Raw genomic sequence first — 16,152 nt, 5'->3', positions numbered from 1 at the left:
TATTTGACTTTTCCATTTAAATACCTAGCCGAGTAGCTCAGTAGGTTAGAATACCGACTGCTGAAATGTAGGTCGCAGGTTCGAATCCAGCAGGGGTTTTAAATTTTTTTCAGATTACCTTCTACTAAAACTATTTTTTGACAAAATAAAGTAAATTAGAAAATTTTCATCTTCAAAATATTGTACATATTCTCCACTTTTCATTTACATCAAATTTCTCTGGTGTAGCATACCTCCTTAAAGTGCGCATCAATTCAGCTGAAGAATTAATGCTATCATCAATTCAATTAATGCGCGCAATAATTCAGACTTGAAGATATCATTATAATTATTTGAAGAGATCTTCAATTAAATTGTTGCGCGCATTAAATGAATTAATGATATCTTCAAATAATTGAAGATATCTTCAATTATTTGAGTTTATGTTAATTTGGCGCTCCATACATAGCAGTGAGGGTTCTTTATCGTGTCAACGCCAGGCGCGACAGGGGACCTCCGTTTTTAAGGTCACATCCGAAAGACCCCTCATTCTCATTTCTAAATGCCGTTTGGCGAAGAAGCAATCACTATTTTAACGTCTAAGGTTTGACGCTTCAATGGCACGAGCGGGGCTCGAACTCACGAACTTCCGGTTACGAAGCGAGTGTTTCTGCGACCTTAAAAGTCTGTTGTAACCTTGACCTCATATATATATATATATATATATATATATATATATATATATATCTCTTAAGATACATGTATCAAATCACGAAAGTGATTATGGGAAATTAAGATATGAAAGGTGTTGAAAACTGTTCCACTTATTGTGTCGCAATGGAAGCAAAGTTAGAGATTAGAGATCTGTTGGGACCTTTACCTTTGACATTATGACCCGGAAATCTATAAGTGTCTTCTTGTAATGATCAACTACCTTTTTCTAAAGTACGAAAGCTTTTTGTTGAAAATTGTTCCAAGATGTCAAATCACAACGTAAATGATGACGGACGCAGGGACAATGCGATTCCTAATAGGGGTTTTGTATTCTCCAGGCAGGACCCTAAAATTAACATGGAACTCTTTATAGATTAGCAGTATTGTAGCATAGAGCATAGATTTCTCAGAACATTTATTTCAAATCCATTAAACCATGCCCCAGAATTTGAATGACGTAACCTGTTTGCTACCAATTAATAATACATAGATTTAATATATTTGATCAAGTGGACGGGAAAAAAAAAACCCGGAGAAAACTAAGAAAGCCTATCTTTGTCGTACACAATGCCTTAAATCCTGGCTGTACGCTGAACAAATTAATCGACAGACGACTCCCGCAGGTGAGGAATCGCTGGAATTAGGTGATCATGAGAAAGATTTATGTCCTTCTAATTAGTAAGTAATTCTTAGATAATGGATAGATTCTTGAAAATCATCGAAAATAATTCCCCTTAAAAATAAAAGTACATTTCATTTCATTATGATGTATTTTATTTCACATGTTACCGCCTTGGTAAAAGAAATGCACATTAATAGTTAACGTGATGAACTGGTGAACTTTTTTTTCTCATTCTTATCACAAAATCTGAATGTTGATCAAATTTCATCCTGACGATGTCTCCGCTGATATTTTAGCAATAAGTTTATTTCATCATCACGAATAAAAAAAAAAATGTATTCACTGTATGAGTGAAATCAAAGATAATAAGTACTGCACTATATACAATTTTTGAAAGGGATCGTGTGCGTTTTTCATGGTGCTTTTTATTCGCGAGTTCTTTGAATAAACTTTTAAGATTTACAATGAATTCATTTTCATTATCTGTATTTTATATCTTAGAGAAAATATAACAAATACTAAACATACATACAAGTACACGCGACAAGAAAGTGTTTTATCTTCTTTTTTCAATGACGGAAAGGAATTTATATACTTTGCTGCATAAAATATTAATTGTGTTAAACAATTGACAAAATTTTACAACATTTTGAATGATGTATATAAAACTTAGGTAAAAAGCACATACTATGCTCGTGAGAAGGTCATATAGGGCGCAGATAAATAGACAGCGCATGTATTATTTGTAAAATGGAGAGAGGGAGAGAGAGAGAAAAAAACACCACACACACACAATGCAATTGATATCAAAAGTTCTAACTTAAGGTATTTCCACCCTCCTGTGACGTCACAAAATTTTACAAAGTCAATGATTTAATGAGATTTATCCATAAAACAATAAAAGTTGTTGGAATCTTTTTCAGTAGTTATTGTAAAAAATGTTGTTAGCCATAAACTATTTCAAAAGTCTAAGTTATATATGAATAATCAATTATATATTTCAAAATATTGAATCCAAGGGCAATAACTCTGTTTTTATCAAATTATATGTCAAGTCCATTATGCGACAGATTTCACTTATTTTACACCAACAATTTGTATATTTTTAAAGAAACAGTTTCATGAAATTATTATGAATACTATTATACCGTTACAACCAGTTTTTGTGAAATTTTGATATTGCTGTTTAAAAAGAATTGCAATTTTCTGACGTTGATAACAGGTATACATGTATTGTGCTAATTGATATATTTTTTTTATTGATACCATGAATACCGCAACATACTTATTTTATCAGTTTTATTTCTTACTAAGATTTATTATTTGAAGAATCAACGATCAAATATAAGATTTAATCTATAATTCTAGAAGGGTGGAATTACCTTAAAATCTGCGAAAGGACAGGAAGATATCAATGAGCCAAAATACATTCTGAGTACGACTGTTGTGTAAAGAATAATGCATCCGTTTTATGCATGTTAAAAAAAAAACAAGCAATGTGTAATATAAAAAGATCATAGTCAAATCTTGAAAAATGAATAGAAAGACGGACATACATCGCTATATATCTTAAATCAACACATCCTGTAACAAGACTGATGTATAAAATGCTTGTATTATAGGAATGTTGAAAAATCTGTAATAATACACAATTCAAGATAATAGACTATGGGTTAGAGGTGTTTTTTCTTTCTTAAATCATGATTTGTAGAACTTTACTTTAAAGTAGCATCCGTTTTCGTGAGGCTATGACATGTATACTTTTTTTTGCATTGTATGAATAAAAAGTCCTACCTTAAAAAGTGTGATAGGAGTAAGACAGACAAACTAAGAGTTCTATATGTAAAATATTTCCCCAAAATTAACGAAGTTCAACAAAAAAAATTGATTAGAAAATTGTTGAAAATCAAAATCCTTGCAATACGCACATCTTTACGAAGGCCTTAGTTTTTAAAGTAGTTCATTACACTAAAATCTTAAATGGCTCTTTAAAACATCTCTTATGAAGTATGATTTCACCATCGAAAGAGTGATATACAAACTCTCAAGTATTTTATATGATTTTTTTGTGATTTATCTCGGAATTAAAAATCAAAGAACTGAAAGTACTTAAAAGCGCTAAGCTGACTTCATGAATTCTGTATGTAATGTTAATGAGCAGGAACAAATTAAAAAAAGGTTTATGCATTATTCTTTATTTTCGCATAACTAAGTAGTACATTTTCTGTAAGAAAATAACAAATATGGATTGGAAGCAATGTCCTGAAACTTTTCAACACGTAAATATAAATTTTATATGATGTTGTTAAAACAATGGTCACTATGATAATTTTGATCCCACACTAAACTAAAACCCTGTCCTTGGATCATGAAATTTACAATTTTGGTAAAGGACACCTGTTCTTATTAAATATCTATAATCAGAATTTAGTATCAATATCATTACCACCGCTGCGGTGGCCCAGAGGTAAAGTGTTCGCTCTGTATGCGGGCGGTCGGGGTTCGAATCCCGGACGCGACAGACCTAGTTCGTTAAACAGGTAGTGACAGCAGGCATCTCACCAAAAAACTAAATACATCTTTTTTATATGAAAAGATCGTTCAGCGAAAACAAAATGTGGGGACAGGGAACAACGACAGTACATCCATGCCCCTCCCCCTTCTTCTTCATTTGTACGTTCGGAAATACATGTAGCATATGCATGTCATTGTCAATTGTTTGTTTGAAGTACAAAGAAATTGAAAACACGATTACTTTTCGTTGTATGTAGCGTGCTGTGGACCGCAAACCATTTCACATTCATGCTTGACACAATGGCAATGTTTATCTAACACTTGTTCTAAACATATGTATTTCAGTATAAAGCCCTCGTAAAATTCCACGCGGTGTTTTGAATACTTGAAACCGGGGTATTGTCTTCCATAATATGATATAATATAATATAATATAATATAATATAATGTTGTACCTTTTATCTTTTCCTTGCCCCAAGACTATTATTTTTAGTCTCATGTTTGAAACTAAATCACGAAATCAAATTTGATTGCGTTGACGATGATTCTGAAGACTATCTTGGTTGTTTAGAAATAATAAAGTAAGCTTAAATTACACCGTTGGATCCTCTAAATTTCTGCATGACCGATTTACATATATGATCGGGGAAGGTGTAAGCAGTTACGCAATATCATCCTTCTGAGACACCAATCTCTGTCCTTCGCTGTCAAAGCATAATCGTGCACAAATTCTTTCTCGTTCACAATGGACGCGGATCAGTTAATTTTTTACTGTGTTGCACACATTTTTGCTGCGTCGAACCAAAATTTTACTGAGTCGGAACAGCAGCCAAAACACACTTTGAAAACCCTCCTGTTTCGTTTATAGCTTCATGACGTGGCTTCTAATTATAGATTGCACCATGCCAATTGATTTTCCTGGCCTCTAAGCGCCATGCAAAGGTAACAATGCAAAGGCACCCTAGCTAAAACGATTTCATATACATATTCTTATTCAATTTTAGATTTTGAATCACTTTAATTATTACAGACGCAGATTCAAATGCGAATTTTAACTGAAGAATGACCTGCATCTGGGTCTCACTTTCCCCAAGAATGAGGACAAAAATATCACCCTTTTTATACATATTTTGTTCACTGTTCAACGAGCTGTATTTCCGGGGGGAAAAACGCAACAGCAGATATGAATGTTATCCCCGTGCTAGATCGGTTGCAAAATTACGACTACTTTAAACACGACTTGACTACAGCGATGCATAAATTCACCTATAGGTGGCGATAAACCGGAAACATGATGACGAAAGCAAAACCCAACTGGTGGCAATAAGTACCTAAGCTACGCTTAGCGCTTAAAAATGCTTTGATAAACCGGAAACATGATGACGAAAGCAAAACCGCGGCAATAAGCGCCTAAGCTACGCTTAGCGCTTAAAAATGCTTTGTTTGAAAACAAGATTTTTTATAGTCCAAATTTCGCTGCAATCTGATGCATAACATGGAATATCTAAGAAAACATAAACATGAACGACTCAGATGTTCTGAATGTATTAGATATTCATATCATGCACCGAATCACAGTGAAATTTGAATTCTGGAATATCTTGTTTGCAAACAAAAAATTCATATAAAATGAGCTTGTATCAAACTATGCACTCACTTTACAATATTTCCTCTAAACTGACTAAGTTCAACATGGTGTAGTTTTTTGTAAAATTGAAGAAAATCAAAATTCTTGCCACATGCACATCTTCCATACCCATACAAATACTCTGTAAAATAAGAAGGTCCTCACTTGAAAACTGTGGAAGGAATTAGACGGGAAAATCATGTACTCTCTATGTAATATTTCCTCAAAATCACTACATATATAAGTTCAACAACATGCATTTTTCTCTAAAATTGAAGAAAATCAAAATCCTTGCCAAATGGACATCTTGAATATCCACACAAACGTGAAATATGGTCCTCATTTGAAAATTGTGGGAGAATTTATGTACCCTCCATATAACAATATTTTTTTTTCAAATAAAGGGTCAAATTAATCTCTTGCAAGAGAGGTCGGATTGAATCAAAATGAGTGACCCACAAGGACGCTTAACGGCAAGCTTCAGCTTGATATATGACAGAGAAATAAAAATAGAAACAGAAAACCCAGGACGGACGGACAGACATCGCAGTGTATTTCATTGGGCAACTTTAAATTACAACATCTGAATTTACATAACAACTTTACAAAATTTAGAACAAGCCGATATTTTTTCAAGAACATGTCATCTTTGAATAGTTTATAATTGATAGCCTATTTCATTTCTCCAAGGTTGTAAAAAGTTACTATATGCCAAGTTCTTGAATTTGATTAACTAGTACTTTTAGAAATTTTAACTTGTGGCAATATAATAGTTAAAGCATTGTGGGTATCAGGGAATGACGACATAGGGAAGATCTCAAACGAGTATCGTAGATAAATTAAATAGAATTAAAATCAAATAATTACCTTTACAATAAAACCCGTACGTTTGTAAGGCGAGTCTACCACTATTTTTATCAACCAATTATTCTGCCATTTATACAATAAAAAGTTTGTTTTGTAAAAAGTGATAATTATAAACAGTAGTTATCTTTATATACATGTCACATAACGTTCTATTAGTATTTTACACATAAATCCAAATTATGAACATCATTTGCAAAGAAATTCGAATCATTAAAGTTTTCATCATCAACTTCAATAAAGTCACGTCTTTCACCAATTCTATCATCAAAAATCACCAATTATAAGTTCCATATTCCAAATTATTTGAGAATTGCAAAAATTCTAGATAATTGAAGATTTGATAATGGAATAATCTCATCAATCTAGAATATTTATACTTTGAAGTTTAGATAGTAATATTACCCAGGCGGGGGCGTCGGCAAAGGGGCGCCAGGGGAGTTTCGAAATAATCTCAAATACCTGAGATTTCTTTAGAATCGAGTTTCTAACAAACAAGTTCTACTGTATGTTAAATATCCATATTTTTCCGATCAGCAGTAACACTTCTGGATGGCGCGGATTCTAAGGGGGAGAGGAAGGTGGACAACAATGTCTCTATCGGGCCACCAGATCCGCAGGCTATTTGGCCCGTTACGGACTATCTACATAACAACACAGGCTACGCGATCCAGAAAAATCTGTACGGCGTTTATCATGAAGTTACATACACATCGCCAGGACCGGAAGTAGGCTTAGCTATGCTGCAGTTCGATGCCACGAAAAATTCCTTCATGACATTTTTCAATGATGGATCCCTAAACGGTTTTCACGCAGTAACGTGGATATTTTATGTCAAGCCACTGTTTCAGCAGAAAGCAGTATTGATGCAATATGCTGGAGATGGGACGTATCCCGGCATGCAACTGCGATTAAACTCAGACGACACCATACATCTTCGCATTTTTATATGTGACGTATTAGGATGCACCAAGAAAACTTTCAAGACTAAAGATACTATGGCACCCCCAGGGGAGTGGACTCTCCTCGGAATCACGTGGAACAAACTGTGGCCGTCACCGGAAGTGGACATTTTCTCGACGAGCAAAGCGGACCAATTTGAGATCACTTTGCAGATGGATCACCTCCGTCTCTCTGGAGATGTCTATTTTGGGGTTTCCATGGACAACAAAGATTTTTTCACGGGGGAGCTGTCCTGTTTCCAGTTTTACAACACATCCATTATTGGGAAAACCCAAGGCGGAACGCCTGACCTTTGTGACCCCAAAACATACACTTTTCCGGAATATGGTGCGTATTATTAGGCAATTTGACTAGAGAAGTCTAAACCTTAGGCTTATTTATATAGGGATAGATTTACTCATGAACATATACAATTCATGAGCATATTTGCAGTAAATTTTCTACGTCTTCGCGTAAGATATAAGTTACACACATTAAGCCCGGATGTACGTTCTTTAATGAAACGATGCTCGGGCTGCGTTCAAGATCACGGCGGCTAGCCTAGGGGCTAGATATGGTGGCTGATTCGTGTCATTTTAAAATGTTGTCGTCTTTCCGTTATTTTGAGGCGAGAAGTAGCTAATATTATCATTTTGTCGTCTTTTCGTTTGCGGTTGAAAAGTCAAATGTCGTTTTGTTGTCTTTTCGCCTCGAAATAGCAAAAAAGACAATAAAGTGTAAAATGGCACAAATCAGCCACCATACCTAGCCTTTAGACTAGCCGCTATGATCATGAACGCAGCCCAGACAAGTTCCTGATATGTATATCACGCTTTCTTTCCCGTGACAGTTGCTGTTGATTGTGGGGAATTAACACGATGATTATAATTTCATATGTTCACGATTTATTCTTTTTCCGCGAAATTAAATCCATAGTGAATAAAAACATTTCAATGCTTCCATTATCGTAGTTAAAGAGGTTCGCACCTGAGATTTGGAATAATGTCAATTTTTTGGGGAAGTCTAATTTCTACATTGAAGGAGAATTAGGAAATTAAAAAGAAAAACGGGGGTTGCTATGCTTGTTATTGAGCTAGTATTTTCAACATAACCTTTTTGCACTTAAAATTGACTCAAGATTTATTCAATTTTTAACAATTAAATTTGATTTGTCTGTTGGTGTCAACACAACATAAGCAACACAAATCAATCCTTACATAAAATAGATACATAATGATGTCTTCTAACAATACAGATAAAAAAATTAATACAAGTAATGGAAATAAATAAAATGACCTCTTTGCACTTGATATACGAAAAATTTCATGACATCATTTGAGAGTTTAAAAGGACATATTAGGAGTAATGGCAATATCTAAAATTTGACATAATTTCTCTTAATATTTAAAATGGAATTAAAAGAAAGTTGGGGTCAGAGATCAAAATTTTAAATTATTGATGAAAATACTGAATTTTTATTAAAACAATTTAAGTAAATTGATTTAAACGTTTTTAAGAATCGGTGTTCTGTTTAGAAAAATATATCAACCAAATCAATAAATTACAACATTTGAACAACTTGTAGTTCCAAGTCTGAACTACTTGTATCATAAATTATAAAACTGAAATACACCTATAAAAATAGAAGATATATTAGATGAAACAGAAACTTAATATCATGCAGATTTAGAACTTTTTGATTAATCAATCCTTCCGCCACAGAATATAGTCCCTGCCAAACACTTCAAAAATTTGAATTGACACAAAATCATTCTACTGGATAGGGTTCAGTAATAGATGCGTAATATGTTTGCACCAATAGGATCAGTATTGAACCAGTAAATACTTAGTTGTAGTATCCTAAGCAGTTGTGCTCAAACGCTCAGGACTGAAGGAGCTAACTCCCTCAATAGGTAGATATTCCTATAACATGAAATTAACAAAGCCATGGAGATTCTCGTTCCGGGGCAATGTTATCTTGAATATAAAAAAATTTCAGAGATTTCTTATGTCCAATGATAATTTGCAATGTATGATGCACCCCGTATATATATGATACGAAGTACAATGTATTAGTTGTGTAGCCTATTTGACACCTCTATACAATAGGCGATCCGATTGGAAGTATAGAATTCTACAACCAGATGCTACCTACTACAGCTGGAATAGGAAGCACAACAGTGGCGGAAATGACGTCAATAACCAACCAAATGACGTCATTGATCGAAACGGGATCGACTGCAGAAACAGTGCTTGTTACAAATTCGACAACACCAGCGACACCTAATCTGGATACCGAATTTGTTTTCCAGTCAACGACGACGAATATTGTGGTCTCGGAGACAAATTTTCCCGGACCGGAAACCTTCGTTCCTGTGGATGGTAGGTAAAATACACAGAGCTAGATACTGCAGACTTAAAGCTAGCAATGGAATAAACATTTTATAAAAATGTGCTCACTGTGCTGTCCCTATCTATTCGTTCATTTCACTTAAGAAACATGTACATTTCAGTAGATAATAGCTAGAGAAAAAAATTATTCTCGAAATAAAACTCACACTTGTTGCATGATTTAGATAACTTTCATCACAACACAATTATTCATTGCTTGTAGGAGTTATGAGAATGGTCACTGTTCCTTATCTTAACCTTACACTATACAAAAATATAATATGTATACGGTGTGACCGTTGGATCGAGCGAAGCATGTCGGTAACTCCGTTTCCCGAGTGGTAATCATAATTCCGTTAAGTACAGTAGATTATGATTCATTTAAAAATATATATTTTGAATGCAATTTCCTTGCTCTAAACACCCAGTAATTCATCTCATTAAAGGAGTTTATATGGGGACAGCAGTTTTACATGATCCGCCTATTCATTGAACGCAGGAAATAAAACGCAAGGCGACGTAAACTGTGCATTGTGACGTCACATTTAGCCTCGACTTTTTTCTCTTTTTCAAAGCAAACAATTATAAACAACAATAATACATTCCGTATGCAATGAAAAAGGCTGTTAAAACTAAACAAAATTAACCAATAATTTCAAAATGGTAAAAAAGTAACCGTAATTTTATCGTATATTCTTATTCAAAGAAACTCATGAACTCGTTCATCTATTTAGTCGTATTACGGTTTTATATGTATTTATTTGCTAAAACCTGTTGCAATGATAATTGTACTATTCACTTTGAACAAACTGAGTGTTTAAATTACGAATTGCACGTCAGAGTCTTATATTATTGGCATTCAAAATAAAACACGAATAACTGTTGAAGCAGGTAATGAAAAAATAAATGGATCACGAAAATTTCAGAGAACGTATATAGAGATTATCTCTTTTTCTTTCGCTGATTTTGACTTTTTTCTTTTACATACGTGTTACCTTTAGAGCCTTGCTTCGCGGACGGGCCTTCGGCCCGTCCGAGCTTCGCTCGGTATTAAATATACAGAACCTTTGCATCCCGGTCTAATAGTTTAAAGCAAGATACTCGCTTATAAGTTTGTCTTACAATTATTAAAATAGGGAAAGGAAATGATGTTTGAATTATTTTAAATTCAATTTTACATTGAAGAATTTGTTTACTTACGATGCCTGTAGACAAATATCGAATGACTAAAATATCTAATGGTAAATCTGTGTTGTGCTTAAACACTTCAGTTTCTCCCCCTCCCCATTTCCTCTACATAATCTTTCAGTGTTTGTATTGACTTTTAATTCTCTAAGACGGACTACACAACCTTCCACTGAGACGGACATTTCCTAAACACAATCTTCCACTGGTTGTAATGACTTTTAATTCTTCGTGACGGACATTTCCTAAACACAATCTTCCATTGTTTGTAATGACTTTTTGTTCTCTGTGACAGATATTTCCTTTACTCAATGAACCAGACTGGTAAATCCATTATCGTAACCCTTTCCAATATCTAAAAGGCAATGAAGAAGATAATTTTGAAATATCTTTCAGAGCGGGTGAAGGACGTCTGCTCCAAGTTTTTGTTGGTCGGCAAACAACTGTCTTTAGCATCCCCAATATCCAGTTCCTTCGCCGGAAGCTGGTCCTCGTGCACCAGACTGTGTCTCGCTGACGTCAGCTGTAACTACGTTGCCTTGGATACTATTAGCGGCATGTGCTCATTGAGCACAGATTCCCTGACAGTACCATATCCTTCATCCTCCGTATATGAAAAATCATCGCATTAAGCCACGTGTCTAAATGTACACGTGTCTAAATTTACACATGTCAAGACGTACTGTGTCAAGAATGTAAGACTTGCTAAAGTTAACATGGTCGACATGTCATGAATAACAATCTTCAACATGACCAATGTTAATGTTTGTGGATTTAATGATTTATTCATGAGTTACCAATATCGTCTTAGATAAATTTGCGAGTAGTTGCGCTTCACCTACCGCTGGTGATGTCTCGATGTGAGTGAAAAATTCTTGAAGAGACTTAAGACCACTAAGCAAAGACCCCCCCCCCCCCCTTACACAGGACAGTCAGCTACCAATACAACACACACACAAATATGATTCACTACTCGAAAACTTATTTAACGATACTTGAATTTACACTACTTGTAAACTTATTAAACGACACTTGAATTTATACTACTCGCAAACTTATTAAACGACACTTGAATTTACACTACTCGCAATTAAACGTATTTTACGACACTTGAATTTACTCTACTCGAAAACTTATTAAACAACATTTGAATTTACACTACTCGTAAACTTATTAAACTACACTTGAATTTATACTTCTAGCAAAGTTATTTCACGACATTTGAAATTACACTACTCACAAACTTATTTAATAACACCAGTATTTACACTACTCGCAAACTTATTTAACGACACAAGAATTTACACTACTCGCAAACTTATTAAACGACACTTTAATTTATACTACTCGCAAATTCATTTAACGACACTTGAAGTTACACACCTCTCAAACTTATTTAACGACACTTGAAGTTATACTACTCGCTAACTTATTTAACGACACTTAAATTTACACTACTCGCAAACTTATTTAACGACACTTGCTACAAACAACTTCCATCCTAAAATAATGAAAATCAAAACTTTTATGTTTTTACAAGAAAAATAAATGCAATTCATTTTATGGAATGTAATTTGTGCCAATGATTTTCCAAAACTGAGGGAATTTATAAAGCAACATACAGAGAGGGGTACTAATTTAAACTTTTAAACTTCATAAAACAATTACAACTCCCTTATTTTATAAAGATCGTTCTATTTGGACCGCTATTATAGTTCCTCTCTAGTCGCAGAACTCAAAGTTTGAACATTCTCGAAATTTCATTATTTTTAAAAGAGAGCTTTCATACAAGTTTCAATGCACTGTTTTGAGTAAAACATGATCCACCAAGTTTTCGCTATCTTTTAATTATCCCCCCTTGGAAAGGGGTTTTTAATAAGGTATGCTGAAACTAGACTATCAGTTTTGAATAGTTTATAATTGACAAACAGACGTCTGAGAAAAGGTGATCAGAAAAGCTTTAATCGAGACTTTGGCTCAGGTGAGCTAAAATGCAATATCTAAAGATCTTGTCATGCAGAAGGGGTTTAAGAGAAAAACTTTGAATCATAAATATTGAAAGTGGATATATAACGTGTATACGACACTGACCTACTGGCACACAGACAGTGGTTTTCTATCTATCAGTTTAAAAAGAAATAGTTTAAGAATAAGGATTTATCATATTTATATGGAATCCATTCTATTTTTTGCCATTATCGGTGCTTCATTGAGAGAGGAAAAAATCAAAGATAATAAGGTTTCAACTGACAAGAAACAAACCGTTAAACAAACAAACAAACAAACAAACTAGTTTACAGCAATTTATTACCAAAAAAAAAAAAAAAATGTTTACTTGTTTTTAAATCACCAAATATCAAAACTAAAGGACTATACTATGATCTTTACTTCAATATAATTCCAATATCATTTATTACAATTGTTTTGATTGGACAAAAATAAAACTGAACAAGAGTTTACACATCAATAAATCCGAAAACGCGATGTATTCATACACGCCTGAAAACAAATAACATAGTGCAGGGAAACTATTCAAATTTTTGCAATTGTTAATAAAGTGAACGAATTGGAATTATAAGAATCAAACATTCTTTTTGAAGAATTTGTCGATGTGTAAACTCCGGACATTTTACTCACAAACTTAACATAAAAGTGCTTCGCACTTTTATTCAGTTTGTGAGTAAAATGTCCGGAGTTTACACATCGATAAATTCTTCAAAAAGAATGTTTAATCCTTTATTATATACTTTCAATTTCATCTCTTCTTTTTTCTTTAAAAGTTTGCGGGCATATATCACACGATATGTGCCCGGAAACATTCCGGCCCGCAAACATTACGTCACAATCAAATTTCTACGCCGTTAATTTTTAAATTTTTCGTGTTTTTCATCTTTTACTCAGTTAAACCGATAAAGTTATTGTTAAAAATAAAATTATTGTTAGTTTCTAAATGAAATTGAAAGTATATAATAAAAAGGTTATAGACTTTGTATGGGAAATATGACGACCTCGTTTTTTGTCGCGGACGGACCTCGCAAGCTCGGTCCGTCTACGCACCAAAAAACTCGGTCGTCATATTTTCCCATACAAAGTCTATAACCTATAAATATTGCCCTCTAAAATGAAACGTTTGTATAAAGCAAAGTTTATTTTGATCAATGTTATGTGGAACAGCTTTCTGAAAGAAACATCAATGCTGTTGATTCTATGATTAGATTCCTAAATATACGCTATAAATTTACTATCGCGTAATTTCTCGAGAGACGTCTCGTGAGATTTAGATCAAAATTTAACTGCACTATCAAAAAAAAAAAAAAAAAAAAAAAAAAAAAAAAATCAAAAAAATGTATGTTTTGGGAAATCTAGGGGGCAATGCGAATTTCTTTGCCAAAATTTGCCAATTTCTATAACATCACTGACTTCCCCACTAAATATCACATCTACATTTTGGTCTTGATGAAACACCATAGGGACATTTGCGTTGACTAGAAATGGCACGCCACTTTAAAAGAGCACTCACGCCCAAGATCAAGGTCACATTATCATCAAGGTCACAATATGGTCAACGTCACAACTAACACGGAAAGAATTGCGCATATTATCAATTATCAAGTACCCTTTCAACAAACTTTCTTATATATAATGCGTATAATTATGTTCCTCGTACATTGATAAGGATAAAGTATACAGCTTTTAAAATTTTTGAAATATATTTCCCTTAATTATTTGGAAAATTTGTGAGGAAAAACAAGCTAACATCTGATATCCCAAATCGACATTACTCCATTACTGTTCTCAAAATGGCGCTTTCCACGAATCACGTGTTCTGTCTCCTCCGGCGAAACGCAGTGCAATATTAGTAAATGTGTTCTTAATCACGAGCTGGTGGGGGTATGTTTGATAGTTATAATATCTCCCCATGATTTACTTAAAACATAATTTTGTAGCATTTGTACTTGTCCTAGAATATCATATTCAAAAAATGAATTGAAGTGGTTCTTTGTAGATTTTTGTGTCTCAAAAGGGTCCACCCTTTAAAGAAATTGAACATAAAAATTAATTCAGATCAAGGGAAAATGTAACTTTTAAGATATGACAAAAAAAAAAAACAACCAAAAAAAAAAAAACCAACCGCCCAATTCTTTCCGAACACTAGAAACTTGCTGATCAGATGCAGGACCCCCCCCCCCCCCCCCCCCCCCCCTAGATTATAATTGATGATTTCAACAAAGACCCCTTAGTAAAAAGCGGAAATATCGAGCGTCTAATCGCTTCCGCACAAAGCAGTGACCGGGTGCCTCCTTTTTACAATCAGTTTGTAGCAATCGATATTGGATATTATTTATTTATCACAGGACATAGAAAAATATCTAAAAACATTAAAATATACACGTCTTTGTTGTTGTTAGAGGGTTTCGCCCCTCTCCCCCGATAGGGCGTTGCCGTGGACCCACTGGGAGTTCCAAAGCAGCTCCAGTCCTCCAACTTTTACTGCCCCTACCCCCGTCCAGAAATTTCTGAATACGCCACCATCAATCGAGGTGACAAACTAAACAGATGAAACAATGCAGATTTTGAAATTCTACAGATCCTGAAGGTCTACACACGGATCATCGTAATATTTTTTAATCAATTATCGCCATGACATAATGTAACACGTGTTTATGTCAGAAAACGCGCGTAACCGAGCTTGTGAAACAAGCGCTCTTCTGGTCAACATCGTGGTCAACAGCCCGACAAAAGCGCGCGCAGAACAGTGACCCGATTTGCTAATTAACGTAACGGTCATTGCTCCATTAAACTGTCCGGTTTTATTCTCCGTACCTGTGAAAATAATAATTATTTGATGTGGAAGTAATTCCTCTCGTAATTAGTCGTTACATGACAGGCATGACTCCGAGATTAATTAACGAAAAACTATGTCTAGATCGGTAGATTTCGTTTCGCTTTCAGGGGATAAGGTTGCTCTGAAGTAATGCGGTAAGTGTTTGAATTTTTCGTCTATAGAGATCACATACACGCACATAAAATGATTAAAGAAAGAAAATAAATTAACAGTCATAGCATGTACTTAATATTTTTGAATTATTTTTTTCGCGGAAATGAAGATTGATGAAATTATTGGTAGGATTCTTTAGTATACATGTAATTGTTTTGCAATCACGTAAACTTTCATACATATGTTACTTACGAAAATATTCTGTTTATATCATATTTGGTATGGTTATTGTCAAAATGTTGACGATTTGTTTGAATTTCAAGTCTTCAGAAAACGTTTCATCTCAAGTAAGCTTGATATTAGTATTCTGAAAGA

At 34.1% G+C, this 16,152-nt stretch overlaps 1 protein-coding gene across 2 annotated transcripts; it reads left to right on the top strand.

Annotated features, from left to right (window-relative positions):
- The first annotated feature begins 1,219 nt into the window (after positions 1–1,219).
- Positions 1,220–15,227, top strand: LOC130050288 (uncharacterized). 2 transcript variants are annotated; one of them, XM_056149909.1, is made up of 4 exons: positions 1,220–1,371; positions 6,861–7,610; positions 9,372–9,644; positions 11,235–15,227. In XM_056149909.1, the coding sequence occupies exons 1-4, from the start codon at positions 1,344–1,346 to the stop codon at positions 11,468–11,470; spliced, it is 1,287 nt and encodes a 428-aa protein (XP_056005884.1). In that variant the 5' UTR covers positions 1,220–1,343; the 3' UTR covers positions 11,471–15,227. The 2 variants fall into 2 exon arrangements, with proteins under 2 accessions (XP_056005884.1, XP_056005883.1); XM_056149908.1 differs by having other exon boundaries at positions 6,858–7,610.
- The last annotated feature ends 925 nt before the right edge of the window (positions 15,228–16,152 follow it).

The sequence above is a fragment of the Ostrea edulis genome, chromosome 9 (genome assembly GCF_947568905.1).
Source record: "Ostrea edulis chromosome 9, xbOstEdul1.1, whole genome shotgun sequence".
In the NCBI taxonomy this organism is placed as follows: Eukaryota; Metazoa; Mollusca; class Bivalvia; order Ostreida; family Ostreidae; genus Ostrea; species Ostrea edulis.
Note: the sequence above shows the minus strand (reverse complement) of the source record. Positions and strands in the feature narration are given on the sequence as shown.